Here is a 24847-nt window from a genome sequence, read left to right on the forward strand (position 1 = left end):
ATTATCTAAAAGCAAAAATGTCGGTAATAATATCAATTTTACAGTCAGTTTAGATTTGTTCGAATTGGCTACACGGTTCGAGTCAAAAATAATCTACCAAAATTTCGAGAAAATTTTACCAAAAACGTACCAACCAACAAAAGAAATATTTTGCAAAATTTTATTTCTATGGAAATTTTTGTCAAATTCTTTCTATAGAATGTTTAGTCAAAAATATTTCTTTAGAAAATATAAAATTTTCTATAAAAAAAAATGTAAAAATTTTATTTCTATAGACAACTTTGTAAAAATTTTATTTCTATAGACAACTTTGTCAAAATTTTATATCCATAGACGATTTTGTCAAAATTTTATTTCCACACAAAATTTTGTCAAAATTTTATTTCCATAGAAAAAAATTATTTCTATAGAAAATTTTGTCAAAATTTTATTTACATTCTTTCTATAGAATGTTTTGTCAAATATATATTTCTTTAGAAAATGTTGTCAAAATTGTATTTCTATAAAAAAAATTTTTTAAAATTTTATTTCTATAGGAAATTTTGTCAAATTGTTATTTCTATAGACAACTTTGTAAAGATTTTATTTCTATAGACAACTTTGTAAAAATTTTATTTCCATAGAAAATTTTGTCAAAATTTTATTTCTATAGAAAATTTTATTAAATTTTATTTCTATAGAAAATCTTGTCAAAATTTTATCTCTAATGAAAATTTGTGAAGTACGTTTTAGTTGGATAGGAATATTTGGCCAAATCTACAACAAACATCAATAATTCTACCAATCTACCAAAAAGTAAAAAAAAACTAAAATTTTTGGTAAAATTCTACCAACTGTGATTGGCTATCATTGGCACGTATTATAGCCTTCACTCGCTGCAAAAATATGGCCCTGCGATAGATTTGGGCTTATTTCCGGCGAAGCGCCGTCTCGAGATGATCGACACTTAGGTATTTTCATATTCGACACTATAACTTGATGATGGAGGTATAATAATTTTTCCATTCCATTTGTAACACATCACACACCGAGAAAATCTAAGACGTTATATCGTCTACCGCTACAGCCTTCAATAATGAAGGTACCGTCGTCTTTTGTCTGCAGGTCAAGTTCGAAGATGGTTTATATCGGTCTAGGTTTCGATATAGCCCCCATATAAACTGATCCATCGATTTTACTTACGTAGAGACGCCGCTAATTTTATACGGTTTTCACCAAATTGGAAATCTAGAGATGTTTTGGGTTCATAAAGTGCTGTGCTAAATTTAGAAAATATCGGCCCATAGTTTGAGCTCCAATATAAACCGATCTCCCGATTTATTTTCTTTATCAGGCTCACTTAGACTATTCAGTCCATTGTGATACCACATTGTTGAACTTCTCTCTTATCACTGAGTGCTGCCCGATTCCATGTTAAGCTCAATGACAAGGGACCTCCTTTTTATAGCCGAGTCCGAACGGCGCTCCACATTGCAGTGAAACCACTTAGAGAAGCTTTGAAACCCTCAGAAATGTCACCAGCATTACTGAGGTGGGATAATCCACCGCTGAAAAACTTTTTGGTGTTCGGTCGAAGCAGGAATCGAACCCACGACCTTTTGTATGCAAGGCGAGCATGCTAACCATTACACCACGGTGGCTCTATTGAGGGCATAGAAGCCGCAATTTTCATTCGATTTTCTTGAAATTTAAATTTGGTATATATAGGTCCATGGTGGTGGGTATTCCGGGCCCGGCTTAACTTTTGCTTGTATATACTTGCCAATCTTACTCTCCAAAATGATCTAGACGCAAAACTCCAATGGATTGAGAACCGAAGCTTTTGGTGGCCACTCTGCGGTGGAAATAAAAGGAGAAACCTCATTTTTGAGCCATTCGTGGTTGACGTGAGCTTAGTGCGAAGGTGCTTAATCCTGTTGGAATACCCTTAGCCTGCGGCCGAAATTTTTGTTCGCGACAATCTTACTTTCCAGTCTTATTTTATTATCCCGCTTGAATTTTATCACATAGAACTTTATTCTCGTATGCAATGGGTTAAAATGCTGTATAAGCTTGTAATCAAAAAACATGTAAATTAGATTTAAAGTTTAGAAGTATTTAAACTTTTAAAATGGTTCTGATAGGATTTATAATACTATAGATTACTCCATCTCATCTGATATTGAAAAGAAAGACAGGCTTTCTTTTCACCCTAAAATGTTTTCACTTCCTAGGTACATTTTGTTGATGTGTGCAATATACTAATAAATTAATTTTTACCCGTATTTCATTTACTTGATATTGATAAATGTCTATGCAATAATAGTGCATTTTAATCTGAATATATTTTTTTGTACGAAACTTTTAAAATGGTATTGGGTGGGGTTTATAGAACTATAGATTACCCCCATCTCATTTTAATCTGAATATATTTTGTGGAACAAAATTGATCTTCCCAATCTAAGACTACTTTTCATTTCACCCTAAATAGCTCTTACTTCCTGGGTATATTTTCTTTATGTGTGCAGTAAAGCAAATGATTTAATTTCTCTCTATATTTCACTTGATATTGATAAATTTCTATGCATCATAATTTCATTAACTAACGCTCATTACACTATGATATTTCATATACAACAAATCAATTACCTTACCCCACACACCCCCCCCCCCCACAGGGGGTATTTTCTTTTTCTTATGGTAACCTTAAACCATTTGTATAGAAAATAAAAGTGATTTGTTACAACAAAAAAAAAACAGTGCAAAAAAACAAAGACTTGCCAACTTTATGGCAATCAGGAAGTAAATGAAAACCAACATCAATAGCAAAAGCCACCATAGCAGCAGCAGTAGCAGTGGTTGAGACGATGACATATAGACAACAACAACAACAAAGACAGCAATCACGTTATAATGTAAATGTTATTTAATATCAAAGAAGAAATAATAGCAACAACAACAACAACGACAATCAAACAAGATAATAGAAACAATAGCAAAAATTACAACAAAGAAAATGAAAAGGAAAACCTGAAATAAATGTAACATTAACCAAAAACTGTCTGTCTGCTTGGCAGTAAAGCCAAACAATACTTCATTGATGTAAGGAAAATGAGTTGCCACAAACGCCATAACAAGACACTGGGGCACAAGCACATCATCCATATTAAAACCACCACCACCACCACTATCATCACGGCGACTACTCTCACAACCACCTTAATACCACCAACCAGTCTCTGTAACATTAACCACCATTATAATTGAACTCCAACCATTATCAAAAGTCGTCTTACATTCAAGCTTCCATAGTTATTCACGTAATATGGAACTATAAAGAAAATGCAATACAAAAGAAAGAAACAGACTGCAAAACTATAATGCATTTTTTATGCAATACTCAAGCAACGAAGCAAAAACTATGGGCACAGCGGCATAATGAAGTTATAGGCTACAATCAGAAATAAAATACCAAAGCAGGAAAAGAAATGTAAAGCTTTTGCTTTCATAGTAGCTGTCGTCATGGACGTCTAAAGAAGAAAATGAAAACATTAGCCCACATAAAGTATGAGTAATATTTTTTTTTACTTCTATCAACTACATAATTATACGAATGGATGGAAGCCTAACAGTATGTAAGAGAAATGGCAAGGAGATGGAAGCTTATTTTTATTTCTAGACATTATAAAATTTAAAAAAATCCCTTATTATTTTAATTCTCTTAAGATAAATACCTGAAATTCAGTGAACTATGTTAAATACCGGCTTGCTTATGTTAATTTAATGATAGCCTCTGTTAAAGCCAATGTTAATGTTGACAAAAAATAAAATAGACCTTAACATTTGCCATCACCTTTATGAGAATATTGGCTGTGTTTATGATGATACCGGCAACTTCATTTTTCCGCTATGAGCCATAAAAAAAGCTTAACATATTTATAGTCTATTTCTCTCTTTTTATCTCACTCTCCGTGTTCTTTCTCTTATGTTAGTTAAGCTTTAGGTCTTCATGATAGTTTTCCTCTATTAGTTATAACTGTAAATCTCAAATAGTTTTCTTTGCACTTTAAAGCTTTATGTGTTCTCCCATTCTTTAGCTCTCATAGTTTATAGTCTCCCTCGAGCACTCTCTCTCTCTATGAAAGTGTGTTATTTTTCCGTTATGTGTTTTGTTTTAGGGGAGGGGGCTTTGATAAAACTTCACCTACACTCTGCTTATGGTAATGGTGGTGTTTGTTATATTCTGGTTTATGCTTTTTTCTCCTCTTCATTGTTTTGAGGCATATGCCTCAGTGCTCCGAAAAGCATTAGGGAAAATAAGAAAATGAAAAATAAAACTTTTTTCCAATGGGGATTTCATATATAGGTCTCTAATACAATTGCTGGCTTGAATGAGAGGTACGGCGGAGGTGGTAACGGTAGTGGTTGTATGACTCTCGAGGTGTGTATGTTTATATCTGAGATGGGTCGACATAGTTGTATGCCGTTCATACATATTCAGAGTATGTGTGTAGATTGTGCGCTTAGTTGTCTCTTGGCGGAGTGAGTGTATCGCTGCTGCCAACGCTGGTATAGTGGAGCATATATGGATGTATGTGTGTGGCTTTTTTCAAATGGATGATGGAATGAATAGTTTTTGGCGCTTGTTGGTGGCTTTCTTTCGTTGACTCCTTTCATTTCACTTATAACCGTTCGCATAAACGCACGTTGAACACGCTCAACGTATACCACCACCATCATCGACCAAACGCCAACGACCATACTCTATGCTCGTTCGTTCGCTCGTTTATATGTTCGTGTGCATTGGTTCTTCGGTTCGTTTATTACCGTTTTTGTTTCCGCGTACAACAAACATAATAACAAACATAAAATAATAGAAAAACCCCCTCCATCGCATTGGAAGAGAAAGAAAACAAAGAGAGTGTGTTCTGTTTGAGCATAAAAAGCATAGAAAAAAAGAGTAATAGTTTTTTTGTTATTTAACATAAAAGTGAGTGAGCTAGAGAAAAGCAATACAAAAAAAAATAAACAGATTTTCAAAAGAAAGTCCCTACTCTTACTCTAACGTAACATTTTCGGCCTTCGTTATAGATTTTCTGCTAAACTCTAACGGTAACATTACGATTTTCTAGAGTGAGTGAATGTTTCATATACTATATGTGTGTGTGTGTTTAGCAAAGAGTAGTGAGTTGCAGAGTGCATCCATGTCTATGCGTGTGGTTGTTGTTGTTATTACTATTGTTGGTTGCTATTTGGCTTTCTTCGTTTGATCGCCAGCCAGCATTCAGTATGTGGAAAGCAAAAGCATTTTTCACATCATCATCATTCTGTGTCGCGACTCGTTTGCCATCAAACAAGCATTAAAGTTGCACGGCGGTATTTGCTCTATATCAGTAGCAGCAGCAACAGCAATATCTCATCAACATTTTATCAACACCCCCTCATCATCATTATATGATATATTGGCAACCATCATCAGCAACTTAAATTGTAATCATATAGAAGAAAACATAAAATAAAATAAAAACAAACTTATAAACGCGCGCCGCCTACTTTGTGATTCTAACGAGTCAATATTATTCTTCGGATTAAAAGAAAATCTTATTATGGTTTTCGTTTAATAGACATAACAAATAAAAAAGAATTCAATTAAATAAAAGTAAGAAATTCTAAGAGAAGCAGTTTGAAATTATCACGTGAATAAATACAAAAACTAACAAAATGTTGTTGTTGGTGTTGATGATATATTAATTGTACAAAAATATACACACAAATTGTTGAAGTGAAATTGAAATTTATTGAAAAAAAAAAATTAAATTAAAAAATTAAATAAACAAAAAAAAAGCCCAATCAGTATATACTGACAACTTCTCATGGATTTTATGAAAACATCTAACCATGATGTGGAATATTCGGATACATTGAGGATATATTCGTTAAGAAGTATCTAGACTAAACTGGCATTTATATGGACTATGGGGCGGTTTAAGATAATTCTGCTTTCAAAAAAATAAGATAAATAAATTTATTAATCATAACAAGTAGTACTAAAAATAATAATATAATGGAGTATTATAACAAAACATAAATTACAATTAATATAAGAAAAATATTGCTGTATTTACAAAAAATACAAATAAAAAAATATAAACGGAGAAATGAAATCTGCTACAACAGAAAAATTATATTAATATAAAAATTTCAAAAAAATATTTTAATAAAAATTTTTTATAAAATTGAAAAATATAGGGATACTATGAAAAATATAAAGCAAGCAGAATTTAAAAATTAATAATATAATGGAACATTATAATAATACATAAATTACACTTAATAAGTAATACCATAAAAGATTAATTTTTAAATACAAAATATGTATTAACAAAAAGAAAAATTAAATTATTAAAAAAAATAATATAAAAGAAAAATTATATTGATATATAAATATTTAATAAAGAAAATTTAATTATATAGGTATATTAAAAAATTTACCTATATAATAATGAAATATTTATTAAAAATTACATGTCTAACTATAATAAAAATTTATTAAATTTACTAAATAAATAAAATATTAAACTCATATAACATTGTAATACAAAAAAACTAAAAAAATATTTATAAACATTTATAATGGATTTTTGATTATAAATCAAAATTCAAATTTTATCTAGTTTGAGATCGTATTTTCTTTTCAGCTTTATATAATTATGATGCGTAAATTGAAAAAAATACCCTAAATTAAAAAACAATTAAATTAATATCATAAAACTACATAACATTATAACAGAAAACATAAAAAATATAAATATAAACCAAATATTTAAAAATGTAAAACAAAAAAAATTGTTTTATTGGATTTTTAAATTATAAATAAAAAATAATTATTATCTAGTGTGAGACCATTATATATTTGTTTAATATTATATAAATATAATATCGAAATCTTAAGCCTAAATAAAACTTAAATTTCTTTTCACATAATAATTTGTTTATTTAAATTGTGCTACCAAAATTAGAGAATTAAACAAATTCAAAAACAAAATATACAATAAAAAATTGTAATAAAACTACATAACATTATAATACAAAAACTTAAAATATAAATATAAACATGTTAAAATAAAGTTATACTTTTATTGGATATTTTGTATAAATACAAATTCACCTTTTAACAAAATCTCAAATCTAACTAAAAATTTAATTTCTCTTTAGATAGTAAATTTTTAATATAAAATTCTAAAATTCAAATACAAAACTAGATAACAAAAATAAATAATATAATAGAACTATATTACATTATAACACAAAATATAAATATAAACAAACAATTGAAACATATTAAGAAATATATAATTTTATTTGATTTTTGATAAGAAACACAAACTAAACTTCACCAAGTTTGTGATCATGATTTTTTAATATTTTATATAAATAAAATAACAAAATCTCAAGTTTAAATAAAAATTAAATTTCTTTTGACATAACAATTTCTATATATAAAATTGTATTACGAAAAAATGAAACTAAATTTAAAAACAAAATATACAATTTAATAAATATTACAAAGCTAAATAACAACTCAAATGTAAATATAAACCAAAAATTTTAAAATATTTATAAAAATGTAAAATAAAAGAATAATATAAAAATAAATGAATTTAAAATACATAAAAATCACAAATACGAAACAACATAACAAAAAAAATATTTATATAAAATATATTTAAAGACCTTTAAAAATGCAATACATAAATATATTTATACAAGAAAAATGCTAAATTATTTTTTTGTATTTTGAAATATTATTTGGCATATTAAACATTCTACAATTAATTAAAAACGTTATATAAAAATTGTTTTATGTTTTGGATATTTACAATATAAAAATATTTTTATTTAATTAAAAAAAAATAATTCCTAACATTACGAAGTTCATTTACATTTCAAATCTATAAGCATATAAAAATTCTAATTTTTAAAATATTTTATGATTAAAACAAATATAAATAGAAATTATTTTTACGGAAAAAGAAATTTTTAGTATTCACTTTGAATTTTGATTTATAAAAATATTATGCTTCAAATTTTGATAACTCTACCTAAGCTTTCCCTTTTTTTTAAAAATTCCATACAATTTCGAGAATATTCCCTTAAATGTTTACATTAATTAATGAAAAAACTTTGATTTCTATGTAAAGTTACGAAAAAAGCTTTCTCTCTTCCTCTCATTAATATAGCAGACAAAAATTGAGCTTTTGGTCTAAGAGTTGTTTTATTGACATTTCACATTAGTCTAACATAACCTAGAGAGGGGTTATGAATCAGAATGCAGCAAGAAATAACATAATAATAAATTAATAAAATAATATAGACAATAATATAAAATATAAAATAAATAAATATGTATATAATAAAATAATACAAATTATTTTTTAATTTTTATAAAAAAAAAACAAAATTAATCTTTTAGAAAGAAAAAAATAGTAAATTTAATATTTTGTTTAAATTACTAGAAAAAAATATACAAAAAATTTACATATCACATTAATGAACTGAAATTAAGAGACTCAATTGTTTACTTTTATATTTGCAAACTAAAAGTTTAGTTTTATATGTCATGGCAAACGAAAAACAAAAATACTACTAAGAAATATTCAATTAAACTTTAGATTATAAAGTCAAGTGTGTGTGATTAAACAAAGTGTTATAATGGACTATGAAATAAAAAAATATATGATTAAAAATGTTTTCGTAAAAAAAAACTATTAATAGAAATATTTTTCACTTTTTTGTGTTTTTTTTTCGTCTCAAACAATTTTTATATCCAGCCCTTTTGCTGTAAATATATCTACAAAAATGAATCCGTCCCTTAAATAAAAATAAATATAATCCAACTGAATTTATCAAAACAACAAACAATTCAATATGCTACGATTTCATCAATGGGAATAAAAGGATCTGAAAGTGTTTCGGCAGCATTGCATTTCATCATACTTTAAGCCGTTAAACTTAAAAAAGTGCAAGTGTTTTTTCAATCCACAGACAAAAATTAACTCAAGTGCATTTATATTGTATTTGTTAAAGAATTTAATTGTTGTTAAAAAAATACATTAAAAATATACCACAAAGCAAATATCTATATAAGGAACTCCTTAAAGAAAAATAAATTTACCGAGAAGACTTCAAATATAACCCGGAAATACCAATATTATGCCTTATATTAAATATTTTATACACCATAAATATACACAAATATCTACGAAAATATTAATATAAAAAAAAAACAACAAAATCAAAATATACAAAAAATTCCAAAATAACAAAAGCAAAAACAAATAATAAACAGTATATCACAAAAATTAAAACAAATATAAAAGTGCAACTAGAAGACTTGAAAACTTTTTTAAACGACATAAATAATTACAAATACAACAAAAAAATGAATTTGAATTTATTTCTAAAGTCTTGTAAACCTTAAGAAAAGACATTTTTAGTGGAAATAAAACTACTGATAGCTGATTGCTACTCCGAGCATTTTAAAAATATTTAACAACAAATGCAAAAAAAAAAATTATTTTATAATTAATCAAAATTAACAAAAAATACAGACAAGAGATACAAATTTTGCAAATTTTTACCATAATCAGAAAATTTATATAAAAAAATAGAAATAATAAAGTGAATTTAAAATTTTGTTTAGCCACGAAAAATGCCATCACCATTTGTGGATAAAGATACATGTTGCTGCAAAAAAGTTGCTAGGCTATAAAGTGAGATTTTATAAACACCAATATATTTAAAAAATATATGTAATAAAAATATATGAATTTGAAAATTATCCTTTGAACCAACAACATCAATAATGGCCCAAGCTTAGCTACTTTAAATGTTGCAAAGGAAATGACCATATAAAACCTGATTTAAAACATAAGTATAACCAGTGAACTGTATGTGAACGTGCTGATAAGAATTTTTTCAAATACTGAAATAATTCAAAACCAAGAGAACTAAAGACTGTTTCTTAAAGTGTCGGGGAAAAAATAAAAGGATAAATTGAAAACATTAAAGTCCCCACAAAAAATACTAAAATACAAAATAAATACAAAATATTTTTTTTTTTGTAATTTTCGACACAACCAGCAACATTTTTTAAAACATGGAGGATTTTAACAATGATGATGCTATGTGTAAACCTCTACGAAATATTACAATTTGTTACAAAACCATAAGAAAAACTATAAAGTAAAAAAACGAAAAATGTTTTGAAAAGTGAAATTCAAATATAAGAAAAAAATTACTATGAATAATTAGAACATCATATAAAACAAAAGATAATTTTAATAACTCGACACATTTTTAAGAAAACTATATCTGTGTCTTTGGTTTAAATTTATCACCACTTCAAAAAATATCTCTAACAAGATGTTTTGGAACATTTAATAAAAACCGAATGTTGCCAGCAATCAGCAACATGTTGCTTTAATAAAAACGCTTGAAACATCTAAGAAAAACGAAGAAACCCAGAAAATATTAAATAAATAAAGCTTTGCCGGAAATTTGAAGTAAAATACTAGGGTTTATAAACATAACAAACATAAATGGAATTAAAATTATTTTTAACCATCATCAGCGTTGCATCTAAAGACATTTAACATAGTTTTCCCAAATAATACCTATCCAAATGAGTGTGGAACAGCAGCAACAACAACAACAGCAATTGACGGCTATTGAATTAACTAAATCGAATAATAACAATAACAATAACTCGACAATCGCCAACAACAATAGCTCCAATACCAATTGTAATAATTTCATTTCCAATTCCAAAACTATCAATGATCTTAAACTCAACAATGAGTACAACAATAGTTTCACCAAAGCCAAAGATGATGACTTGGATAAATCCCCACCAATAGCCCCCTTGAGCCCTCTCAAACAAAATGGCCAACATTACGGTGGTACGCCTGAAACCAATGGTGGAGATCATGTGAAATTTCATTCCTCTACTTCGCAACGCCATCATGAAAATCCTAAAGAGAAAAAAGACCCAAAGGACACCGAGGCTACCAAATCGTGTCACAGGCAAGATAGCGATGATGAAGGCCTTAATAATGATGGGGAAGATGGTGAAGAAGATAATGACGAAGATCAAAGTTTGAATACAGCTTGCATCATTAAATCTCCGCTTAATAAAACTCTACTCAAAAAATCGATAGCCAATGGTAATGGTAGTCTTAGCCCCTTAACGTTGACTACATCCAGTGCAACAAGTAATTCCTCTTGTTGTTGTCAAAATGAAGGCGAAACGGCATCCTCGTCAGCGTTATCAAATATCCTCGATTCACCAACAAACGATGGAGATGAGGAACAAACGGCAGCACACTTCGATCCTTTTACCAAAATTCCCATACCGACCACATCATCAATGCCAACAACAGCATCGACAAATCAAATTAATGCAAATATAAAGTGTACAAAATGCAATAACAACAACAATATACATTACAACAATTACAATTGTTATTATCGCAAGAAAGCGGCACGTTTGAAACCATCAATATGTCGTTAGTATACAACTTCTATAGCAAATAATTCTAATTTCCCCTTTTTTCCCCCCAAAACAATTTTTTCTTTTAGTATTTTTCTTAAACAAAACAACGCAATTTACCTAAAAACGTTTTTGGAAAAAACGAAAAACAAATCCCACAGTGCCAAAAAAAACAAATTTCTTTAAGAAATTAAAAAAAAACAGAACTTTTCTTAGAACTTTAAAACTGACTAAATTCAAAATCAATTGGCTTTCAATCAAACACAATTAAAAATTTGAAAATACAACTTTAAACCCTGCCACACCACAACCTACCAATGTCTTATCCCATCCACAAAAACAACCACCAACCTAGCCCCTCACCAACAACTATTGGCTTGAGCATTAACTTGGATATTTGGCTTAGGTTTTGAAAAGAATCCAAAATTTGAATTTTTTGTTTGTCTTTTATCAAAATTCTTCAAAATACCCACCCACAACAACACAGACATCAAAATTATGACTTCCATAGGTAAATTGTGTATAAAAAATAATTATATTTTACTATATATTAACTCATATATCAATTCATTGTTCATCAATAGCTTACTAATCATTTTATGTATTAAGCATTTTATAAAACAACTATATGGCAACTCTATCCGAACCAACGCCATCTATATGTGAACTAAAGTTTATTGGCAAATAGTACCAATTTGTGGATATTCCTTTTTCCCAAACCTTCAGGATTTTGAGAGAAATTAAAAATTAATGGGATCAATGGACATTTTAATTGAAAATTGTTTTAAATTCAATTAAATTTTGAATTTAAAACAAAAAACTTGTTTAAATTGGTAATTTTTTCCGTGAATGGGAAATTTCAATATTTTTGTGGAATTTCAATATTTTTGGGGACTTTTTGGCATTTTTCGAAACTTATTCAGCCTAAATTTATTATGCCATCACATCAGCGTTGTCACTTTGGTTCGATTGGAATGAATAATAATGTCACATACACGCTTGCCACTATTAGTAGAATTCTACCAAAAATGGTAGATTTTGCAAAATATTCCTCTCCAACCAAGAGGTACTTTACAAATTTTCTATATAAATAAAATTTTGAAACATTTTCTATATAAATAAAATTTTGATAAAATTTCCAATAGAAATAAAATTTTGACAAAATTTTCTATAAACATAAAATTTTGACAACAATTTCTATAAACATAAAATTTTGACAAAATTTTCTATAAACAAAAAATTTTGATAACATTTTCTATATATTTTTGACAACATTTTCTGTATAAATAAAATTTTAACAAAATTTTCTATATAAATAAAACAAACTGACAAAACTTTCTAAAAACATGAAATTTTTGATAAAAATTTCTATAGAAAAAAAAATTGATAAAATTTTCTATAGAGATAAAATTTTTCTATAGAAATAAACTTTGACAAAATGTTCTATAAAAATAAAATTTTGCAAAAATTTTCTATAGAAATAAATTTTGCAAAAATTTTCTATAAAAATAAAATTTTAACAAAATTTTCTATAAACAAAAAATTTTGATAAAATTTTCTATAAACATAAAATTTTGACAAAATTTTCTATAAACAAAAAATTTTGATAAAATTTTCTATATAAATAAAATTTTGACAACATTTTCTATATAAATAAAATTTTGACAAAATTTTCTATAAACATAAAATTTTGCAAAAATTTTCTATAGCAATAAACTTTGACAAAATTTTCTATAAAAATAAAATTTTGCAAAAATTTTCTATAGAAATAAAATTTGACAAAATTTTCTATAAAAATAAAATTTTGACAAAATTTTCTATAAAAATAAAATTTTGACAAAATTTTCTATAAAAATAAAATTTTGCAAAAATTTTCTATAGAAATAAATTTTGCAAAAATTTTCTATAGAAATAAATTTTGCAAAAATTTTCTATAAAAATAAAATTTTGACAAAATTTTCCATAGAAATTAAATTTTGACAAAATTTTCTATAGAAATAAAACCTGGTTTATCCCCAGCCAATTAAGTTACCCATACAAATGCATCTTCAAAAACAAAAGGGAGCTTCATTGGTTTTAAATTTAAGAAATTTTCTGCAAAACTACACCATTTTAATTTATTTAAATAAATATAAATTAAAAACAAATTTACTAGAATCCAAAGACCTTTTCTATAAGGATTTTGATTTTGTTTCCGAGCCAAAGTTATGGGTTCCTTAAAATAAGGATATTAAGTACATAAATTTAGGCCTTATGCACTTAAAATTGGAATACAGATCTCATTTATCGATATATTAACAAAGCCATTCGTGTATAAATAAACGCCAGTTAAAAAATCCACGTTATTACCGATACTTCACTGAAAAAAATATTGACCTAATATGGAAGATTATGCAACTTAAATTTTAGGACTCGAAATTTACGCAATGCTAAGGACAAAATTCTTTATTTTTGTCCTTAGATTTGTGTCCTAAATTCATTAAATTTAGGACACAAATCTTGAAATTTTGCGTCCCTCTGTTGAATTTGTAGATCTTTGAAGTAAGGAAAATGTTCCTTAAAATAAAGAAAAACATTTTTAATTTAAAGAAATCGTCTTTAACTCAACTGACATATTGAATTTTTAAATTTAACATAAAAACGCTTCAAATATAGGCTAAGACTTATTTTAAGGATTTGCATCTTTGGTTTAAAGTTCTTTTTTTAGCATTAAGAAAACAGTTCTTACTTTGAAGTACTTGGCATAATTTGGATTTTGAAACTGGAATTTGTTTGTACATAAATACCTTTATTAATATATCGCAAACAGAGAATAAAAATTCGATGAATGAGATCTGTATCCAATTCAAATTTTATCGATCCTAGATTTAAATCCAGGGAGGTCCGTAAAAAATGTCCTTATTTTAAGGAAGCCGCATCTTTGGCTCGGAATCAATACCAAAATCCTTAAAGGAAGGTCAAAATCTTTGTTCAAAGTAAAAAATATTTTCTTAATTTCAAAAAAAACTAACCTAAACTGCAAAATCCCCCAAAAAAAGTATTAGCCTATTTTTGAAGATATTTTAGATATTTAGATATTTATATTTTATCTTCAAAAAAAGTATTAGCCTATTTTTGAAGATATTTTATCTTTATTCTAAAGATTCAATATCTCAGTTAAATTCTATTTCTTTAAATCAAAAATATTTCCTCTACTTTAAGGAAAATTTGCCTTACTGCAAAGACATACGACATTAAACAGATTTTAAAGATTCACGTCCTAAATTTAAAGAAGAAAAATTTTAAAGCATTGATTAGGATTATTTTTTGCAATTAAAATTTATTTATTTTAAGGAAATATGTTCCCAATATTGTGTAAATTGTGTGTATTCTAAAATTTAGATTTCATAATCTTTCATATTTGCTAAACAGTTTTTTTTTCAGTGTAATTTTCAAACATTTTAAATACACTATTTCTATGAACGTCTAATTAAAACAAAACTATTTTCATTTGGGTTAATTTTTTAATTTAATTTATGTTAAATAGATGTAATTTCCAAAAATTTGAAATACCTTGTGTATTTCAAGTTTTTTAAAACTATGCCCATTTAATTAAATCAAAACTAATTCTAATTACCAATAACGATTGAGAATAACAAAAAAAAAACATATCAAATATAAAACGAAGAACATTGAACTTTTGCCTTATCACAAGTTGAACAACAACAAAGGCAACATTCACAACGTAATTGCTCCACATTTGTATGTTATGCAACAAAATAAGCTTTCTTTTTTATTTTTCAAATGTTTTCAATCTTCACTTCTTTCTTGTAATAGTGGTAAAATATATACATACAATCATCTCCATATAATACCTAAGATTTTTCCAAATGTATATATACCCCAAGACTACTATAAACCCTATGCTTATCTTAAATTTTCCAAAGACCTCTACTTGTTATTATTAAAATATATAAAAAAAATAATTTATAACTATAAAAATAATAAGTCACCACACTCACGCATTTTATAAAAAAAGCCAACATGCATTATTACACCATTTACCATTAACACTCGTACTATCAACATATTAGAACAACAACAAGAACATATTGCTTAGATATCACAACATGTGGCATTTAAAATTGACTGCTGCCCCACACACTCACTATCTCTACAACGATGATGACGATGACTTCGACTGCCTGCATTCATAGACCATTGAGGTGGGGTAGTGAGAGGGCTTTATATCTAAGCAAGTCTATAGGAAAAAAACTCAAACTTTTTATACTTTTATACACGAATATATTTCAAGCATTAGAATAGAGTAATAGTGTGATGTTGTTGCCGTTCTTGCGGGTATTATTCTTGTTGTTGCAGCAGCAGTAGTCAACGCCATTTCGATGTTGTTATTGTTTCTGATATTTTATTGTTTAGAATTAATCTTATATTTGATAATGAAAATGGGTCAAATAGTTTTTGTTATTTATTCAACTAGCTTGTTGGATAGATGTGTGTGTATATGCTCTATCTCATATAAACCCACACAGAGAACACTCACGCACTCTTGTGAGCTATTAAATATATCGAAAAGTAACAACAACAATAACACAGAGAGAAGCTCTAAATGAGAATCTCTATACACACAGGCAAAATGAGCATTTAAAACTCTAACAAACAAATGGCCGATGAAAAGAAGTAAGCCTCCACCCCCTGCCACTCTTTCAAACACAGTGTGTGTGCCTGTGTAATAAGCTAACATAAAGAGATACTTATTCACACCAAATTACTACTGCTGTTATTCTCAATTTTAAAATTCGTTTATTTTTACGAGATCTCCATAATATTCTGTGGTTTGTTTCATTTAAAATTTTCAAATATGAAAATTTTACATGAAAAAAAGTTTAGGGATCTTTCTCTTGATCGACATTAAGCAATAAAATACAAAATTGTAGCCATAAAGTATTGTCAATGTCCGGTTTATAATGACACGTAAAACCCTATACAGTGAAACCTCTCAATTTTGGGCACTCCGAAACCGCACACCTTAAAAACATAGACAATTTTCATGAACGTTTGGTATTATTGGTATATTTGGTAATTTGGATAAATTTAGGTGAGTTGTTTTACAATGGTAGAAAAAACTTCATTACTTTAGCGAAATGTGCCATTAAAATTAAGTCAACGAAAACAATATGTAAATATAACGAAACTTTTCATTACCATTACGAATTTTCTGCTAAACAACGAAACATATGGTACTACTAACGAACTTTACTATTATTTTAATTGAAGTTCCTCGTTATATCAATGAAAAATGTCATTGACTAAATTTTATTGGCTGAAATTTATTTAGAATTATATTGAATGATAAAGAATTTATTTAGAATTATTTCTTATAATGTTGTGTTTCAAATATCGTAAATTAACGTCTTATATATGGAACGTCTCATTTTGATCACTTTTTTTTATATTTTCAAAATTTCTATTCTTTCAAATACTTTTTGCTCAATTGTCACCAGAAATTCGAAAGTTTATAGTCCCGTCATATTTTCGAGAAAAGTATGTCAAATTAATTTTAAATATTTTTATATTTTGTTATGTCTATTTTGACATGCTCACATGCCTGGCCTTAATGACTGACAATGTATGTAGGTGTTATGTATGAATAGGGAAACAATTTTGACAAATTGACAGTTTAATACAAAAAAAGTACCTAAAAAGAAATTACTTATGATTGCTTGATACTCAAAGAATATTTAGCTGTGCTAGTTTAAATTTAAATTTGACTTTCTTATGTTACCCTGATATCAGTGCAGGCTGGTTTAATGAACAAATTATTACAATATTTATTCGAGATTTTTGGACAAGAAGATTAAGGGAATTAATACTATTAAATTATTGAAAAGAATATTTCAGATAACAATCTACTCAAGCCCGACTATTTGCATGTTTCATCGCTGGCTAATTCGAATTTTCAAGTCTTTAGTGTAGATCTGGATACTAAATTTAATATATTTTAATGATGTTTTTCCTATTGAATTATTTAATTTCATTTAAATTTTATTAAATTACATAAATTAAATAAAAACTTGCCTTATTTAAAGTAAACTATAAAAATATAATGAAATGATTTATCAAGCTCGAGGTCTGTATGTTGTTATTTGTTTTTCTTTATTTGTCGATATTTCGCCTTAATAAGTAATGCATTTTCAAGACGACCTACCAAAATATTTAACATAAAACAAATATATCATAAGCAAAACATAACTACATTCATTTACATTGAATTCTCCTTTTCACTTACATTAACAATATAGACAAAAACACAAACAAACCTTAAAGCTTAAGTATCAACCTGTTCGGTCATTGTTTAAATTTAATGTAAATTTCTTCATTGGGTTTAGTTACATTATAGTAAATTAAATTATATTAATTAGTAAATAGAGTTGCGTTGCAACCAGTTAGGACGGGATGCCTCTTCATCCTCATGGGATGTTCGTGGGGGAAAACACTAATAAATAAAATTAGTGGTGTAAAGTATTTGTTTATTTAAATAAGTAATTTTTACATTAAATTAAAAACTAATGCAAACTGAAGCTCTTACACAGAATCCATAGGGTTTAAATGGAAAATAAGCAAACAATTCTTATTCTCTCTTCTACTCTTATTATTGAAATTTATAAATTATTTATCGCAAGGTTTGGAAGCTGCAAACTTTATACAATCCATTATGAATCTTGTATATCATGATATATCAAAATATTATATAGCTTTATAGTAGCTACTCGTGATCAATTTTTCTATGTATTATCACCTTGTCGCCTTCATATGGCTACCAAGACGTGCTTATCAAATTTAAGCCTAGTTTCTTCCCAAAAATTTCTTTACACATTAGTTACTACTCCGCTCTTCCCCATTAGAACTCTCTCCAGAAGATAAGCTTGCTAATAGGTCCAAGAAACATATTTTATTATTGCCTTTGTTAGGATATACCGTCATCAGCTAATGTTACGATGACTACAGCCACTAAATTTTTGTTGTTCTTGTTTCCTATTCAACAACTTTGTTACTGTTGCTATATTAAATAGTGTTATGTTATATATTTGTTGTATTTTTTCTGGTGGATGGGGGGTTCGTTGATTCTTTCTATTTACATAATCATTTTAGTTTTGGCTTGATTGAGTGTGTATAGAGTGGTGGGTTTCTATTCACAACACACATTTTCATAGTCAAACAACAGTTATGTTTATGACGGGTGCTCACTTACGCACATACATATCTACAACTATTAGTCTATGCGAGATTGTGTGCGTTTATATTTTTTGGTGTATACCTATGACCGATAAGAAGTATGTAATGTGTAAAAGGTTAATAAACTTTACAAATAACTGACGACGACGACAACGTTGAATGGGTACCTAGAGACCAAACGAAAAAATAACCAGAAACCAACCAGCCGCTCGTATTGTTGGATACAGTTGTTGCCTTCGTTGCCTCTCATGTCTTTGAATTGCTGTTTTTCGTTTTTATTACTTTTTGATATTTATATAAAGATTAAGAATCTGTGTTTTGTTTTAAGCCATTGTTGTTAACATAATTACATCTTCACGACGACAAAAATATAAGGCAATGTTTATATAAAGATTATTGTCATCATTAGCTTTATTATTATAAACATCTTTTTTCTTTTCATTTCTTTTTACTTTACCGGCATCCATAGACAAACGAAATGAAATTCATCCGCTTGCTAACGCATCTCATCACGTGCTCTGCCAATTTAATACTGTTTGCATTTGCCAAATGTGTTTGCATTCAGAGTGCAAAAAAATATACACAGAGCTGTTTCCCATGTGCTTAACGGGGTTGCCAAATGTATAAATAATATATGGATGTGGGTAAACCTGCGGATGTAGATGAATCCCAGTGAGTTAAAAATAAAAAAAAATATTTCTTGTCGCCATCGCGAAAAGGTAGCGTTTATATCATGCAAACAGGGGTACTTTTTGCTTTTTGATAGGGAGAACTGATTTATTGAATTAAGTTAGTTCAACTTTGTCAAAATATATTTTTTGGAAATACATCAACAAAATAAAATAAATTAATTAAATTTATTTATTAAAACTTAAATTAAAAATATAAAGGGTTTTATTTAAAATTTAAACAATCAGAAGTAGATAGATTTATTTTAGTTGATTTAATTTAATTTATTTTAATTTAATTTAATTTAATTTAATTTAATTTAATTTAATTTAATTTAATTTAATTTAATTTAATTTAATTTAATTTAATTTAATTTAATTTAATTTAATTTAATTTAATTTAATTTAATTTAATTTAATTTAATTTAATTTAATTTAATTTAATTTAATTTAATTTAATTTAATTTAATTTAATTTAATTTAATTTAATTTAATTTAATTTAATTTAATTTAATTTAATTTAATTTTATTTAATTTAATTTAATTTAATTTAATTTAATTTAATTTAATTTAATTTAATTTAATTTAATTTAATTTAATTTAATTTAATTTAATTTAATTTAATTTAATTTAATTTAATTTAATGTAATTTAATTTAATTTAATTTAATTTAATTTAATTTAATTTAATTTAATTTAATTTAATTTAATTTAATTTAATTTAATTTTTTTATTTATTAATTTATTATATTTATTTTAATTTAATTTAATTTAGATCAATTTTATTTTATTATAGTTTAAATTTTATTATCCTTGCATAAACTTCAAAATCCTATTTTTTGTCTTCATTGAATTATGGCAACTCACGACCTCTCTCGACAAATCGTCATATTTTTTTTTCTAACATATCGCTCTCATCAAATATTGTTGAAAATTGTTTTTTGTATATTTCTGCATTTTATTCCGTTGGCAAATTCAAAATCATACCAACAACAATTATTGCTTGACGACCTACACCAATTCGATGCATATTGGCTATGAAAGTCATACACAAACAAAACGAAAAAATGTGATAATAAAATGTGCAGCTAAAAGACAAATAAAACATTTTTAGCAAAGCACATAACATAATTATTTTTAGCATCTAATCAAGAAAATTGAATGGAATTTAGAGAAGAGGTAGATCAAAAGAATTTATATACATGTGTGTAAATGCATATTATTTGAATTATCATAAATAAAAAATATGTATATATGTAGTATATATAAAAAAATATTATTTATAAGTACAATTTTATTTTATTAAAAAAAGTTATTTATTAATGGAGAAAAAAATTATACACAAATGAAGCATCAAGATTAACTAAATTCGTGTCTCCCACAAACTAGTTCAGAATTTCTTAAAATTTGTAAATTTTACCAATAATACGCCCATCTTGAATTTCGTTAGTAGGCATTTGAGAGTAGTAATCAATTCTTAAATTTTTATATTTCTATATCAATTTGTTTTTGTAACGTAGTCTACATATAGTAGTAAGATATATACTTAGTATTAAGGTATAATTATATGTCAAGTTTTTGCAGTCCTTGATTGTAGTCCTAATTATTTTTATAATTTTTTTTAAGTAAATTTAATGTAATTTTTTATTTTGAGTATCCCTGTAACCGTATATGGCCATTTCGGCTTGGTTGTAAAATGAGTTAAATAAATAAATAAAGACATCTATTAAATTGTCTTGAATTTGTAGCATAATATTTACTTATTTTTGTGATATCGGTGTGATGTCAACGTTTGTAATATTGTTTAGTTAAAATTTTCTAAAAATAATCGAAATTTTCTAAAATTAACAAAAATTGTTCTTCCTTGTGGGTTCACTGTTTCGGTGTAAATTAAATAAAAATCATTTACGTTTTAATATTGAATTTAATAAAAAAAGGGATGGAAATAATTAAAGTTATCAAATGAGATTTCATTACAATTTATTGAATTAAGTATATTTAATTAAAATAAATTACGTTTTTTTTTGATTTTTAATTATACACAGAAAAAAATAACACCAAAATATTTCCAATTAAAAAGTTAATTGAAGTTGAAATTTTTTTCAATTAATAAATTAATTGGTACAATTAACTTTTTAATCAAGATAGAAACATTAAGTTAATTAATTCAATGATTGAATATTTTAAAATTTTTAATTAAAAAGTTAATTGCTACAATTAACTTTTAATCAAATTCGGAAGACTAAGTCAGTTTATGATGATGATGAACATTTTTTTTAAATTTTTAATTACAATTTTTTTCAAACAATCAATTGTTAATCCAAATAAAAATTCTAAGCCAATTCAGAATGTAATTGAAATTGCCTTTTTTTAATTAATACATTAATTGAGTTTTGCAATCAACATCAATTAAATTTTTAATTGAATCAATTAAAAAATTAATTGAAATTTGGCAATGAAATCAATTAATTTTTTAATCAAGAATTTTTTCTATGCCCAATTAAAACTGTGATTGATACTATCATTTTCGTGATTGAAGACATTTCAATTAAAAAATTAATTGGATCAATTAATTTCGTGATTGAATCAAAAAAAATTTTTTTGTGTGTAAATTCTAAATATCCGTTATTTTTATTGGACTTATTGGTTTTCAGTAAATGCATTTAATAATTAATAAATATGTGTGGTTTGTCATTTTTTCCCTTTGATTTGAAACAAAAAATACACGGAAAAAAATAACCAATATAATTCCAATTAAAAATTTGATGAAAATTGAAAACATCGTCAATTAAAAAATTAATTAAATGAAATTGCGTTTTATTTGTATAGCTAAAGATTTTTAATTAATTGTAAATATACGTTACTTTTATTGGATCCATTGGTTTGGAATGCATTTAATAACTAATAAATACATATACTTTTTTTCATTTTTTTTTCTTTTGATTTGAAACAAAAATACATAGGAAAAAAATAACCAAAATAATTCCAATTAAAAAGTTGGTGGAAAGTTAAAAGTACATCAATTAAAAAATTAGCTAACTTAATTAAGATTTTAATTAAATTTAAAAAAATAAGTCATTTAAAAAAAATAATTGAAAATGTTGAATTTTTTAATTATTTAAAAATAAATTCAATCAATTCAATATAATCATTTAAATATTTAAAATTTTATACCTATTGCAAAACATGTCAAATCGCTCAACATTTCTTTATTAGTAGAACACACCGTTAAGTTTTTTACGTATATTCTTTCTATTCAAACTCTTGTTACTATAAATTAAAATATTTAATGCTTTTAAGTCTATATAGCCAAATTAGTTTTCCGAAACTATTTAATTTTAACACATATAATACGCTCAACAATTTGATCAAAATATTTGCGTGTTCATACTAAAAACTATACTATATCATTAATAAAATTCACCAACATTAATTTTATGATAAAAACACAACAAACAAATCACTCACCATAACACCATAAATGACGACGTGAAAAACCTTGACAATGAGTGAAATCTTTTTGCATAATAAATTAGCTGAAGGAAGCAAAACTAATAGAATAAACGGCTATACAAAAACCAGAATAAATAATAAACAAGTATATACGGCCGTAAGTTCGGCCAGGCCGAAGCTTATGTACCCTCCATCATGGATTGCGTAGAAACTTCTTCTAAACACGGCCATCCACAATCGAATTACTTAAGTTGCGGTAACGCTTGCCGATGGCAAGGTATCTTAAAACCTCCTAACACCATCTTCTAAATTGTATGTAAGTCCATACGTGGTATATATTAAATCAAAAAAGATCGATCCAATACGTATATAATTCAGTTTGACAAAGTAGACATAAAATTTTGACAAAATTTTCTACAGAAAGAAAATATTAAAAAATTTTCTATGGAAATAAAATTTTCACAAAATTATCTAAAGAAATAAAAATTTTGACAAAATTTTCTATAGAAAAAAAATTTTGACAAAAATTTCTACAGAAATAAAATTTTAACAAAATTTTCTATAGAAATAAACTTTTGACAAAATTTTCTATAGAAATAAAATCGTGGTCGATTATTTTTGGCTCGAGTGGCAACTATGATTATGAACCGAATAAAATTTGAACAAAATTGTCTATAGAAATAAAATTTTGACAAAATTTTCTAAAGAAATAAAATTTTGACAATGATGAAAATTTTATTATGAACCGAATAAAATTTTAACAAAATTTTCTCTAGAAATAAAATTTTGACAACATTTTCTATAAAAATAAAATTTTGGTAGATTATTTTTGGCTCTAGTGGCAACCATGATTATGAACCGATATGGACCAATTTTTGTGTGATTGGACCAATTTTGGTATGGTTGTTAGCGACCATATACTAACACCACGTTCCTACTTTGAACCGGATCGGATGAATTTTGCTCCTCCAAGAGGCTCCGGAGGTCAAATCTGGAGAACGTTTTATATGGGGGCTATATATAATTATGGACCGATATGGACCATGTTCCAAATTACAACCGGATTGGATGAAATTTGCTTCTCTTGGAGACTTCGCAAGCCAAATCTGGGGATCGGTTTATATGGGGGCTATATATAATTATGAACCGATGTGGACCAATTTTTGCACGGTTGTTAGAGACCATATACCAATATCATGTACCAAATTTCAGGCGGATCGGATAAAATTTGCTTCTCTTTGAGGCTCCGCAAGCCAAATCTGGGGATCGGTTTATATAGGGGCTATATATAATTATGAACCGATGTGGACCAATTTTTGCACGGTTATTAGAGACCATATACCAACATCATGTACCAAATTTCAGCCGGATCGGATGAAATTTGCTTTTCTTTGAGGCTCCGCAAGCCAAAATCTGGGTATCGGTTTATATGGGGGCTATATACAATTATGGACCAATGTGGACCAATTTTTGCATGATTGTTAGAGACCATATACAAACACCGTGTACCAAATTTCAGCCGGATCGGATGAAATATGCTTCTCTTAGAGGCTCCACTAGCCAAATCTGGGTATCGGTTTATATGGGGGCTATATATAATTATGGACCGATGGGAACCAATTTTTGCATGGTTGTTAGAGACCATATACCAACACCATGTACCAAATTTCAGCCGGATCGGATGAATTTTGCTTCTCTTTTAGGCTCCGCAAGCCAAATCTGGGGATCGGTTTATATGGGGGCTATATATAATTATGGACTGATGTGAACCAATTTTTGGATGGTTGTTAGAGACCATATACCAACACCATGTACCAAATTTCAGCCGGATCGGATGAAATATGCTTCTGTTAGAGGCTCCACAAGCCAAATCTGAGGGTCCCTTTATATGGGGGCTATACGTAAAAGTGGACCGATATGGCCCATTTTCAATACCATCCGACCTACATCGATAACAACTACTT

The 24847-nt window shown here is 26.8% G+C and overlaps 1 protein-coding gene across 1 annotated transcript in view; it reads left to right on the forward strand.

Annotated features, from left to right (window-relative positions):
* The first annotated feature begins 4665 nt into the window (after window positions 1-4665).
* Window positions 4666-24847, forward strand: part of Hr4 (nuclear hormone receptor 4) — a 44936-nt gene continuing 24754 nt past the window's right edge. Inside the window, 2 exon segments of the mRNA XM_075299060.1 lie at window positions 4666-5638; window positions 8811-11546. Coding sequence (XP_075155175.1) covers window positions 10664-11546 — 883 coding nt within the window. The 5' untranslated portion in view covers window positions 4666-5638; window positions 8811-10663.

The sequence above is a fragment of the Haematobia irritans genome, chromosome 3, assembly GCF_050003625.1.
Source record: "Haematobia irritans isolate KBUSLIRL chromosome 3, ASM5000362v1, whole genome shotgun sequence".
Taxonomy (NCBI): domain Eukaryota; kingdom Metazoa; phylum Arthropoda; class Insecta; order Diptera; family Muscidae; genus Haematobia; species Haematobia irritans.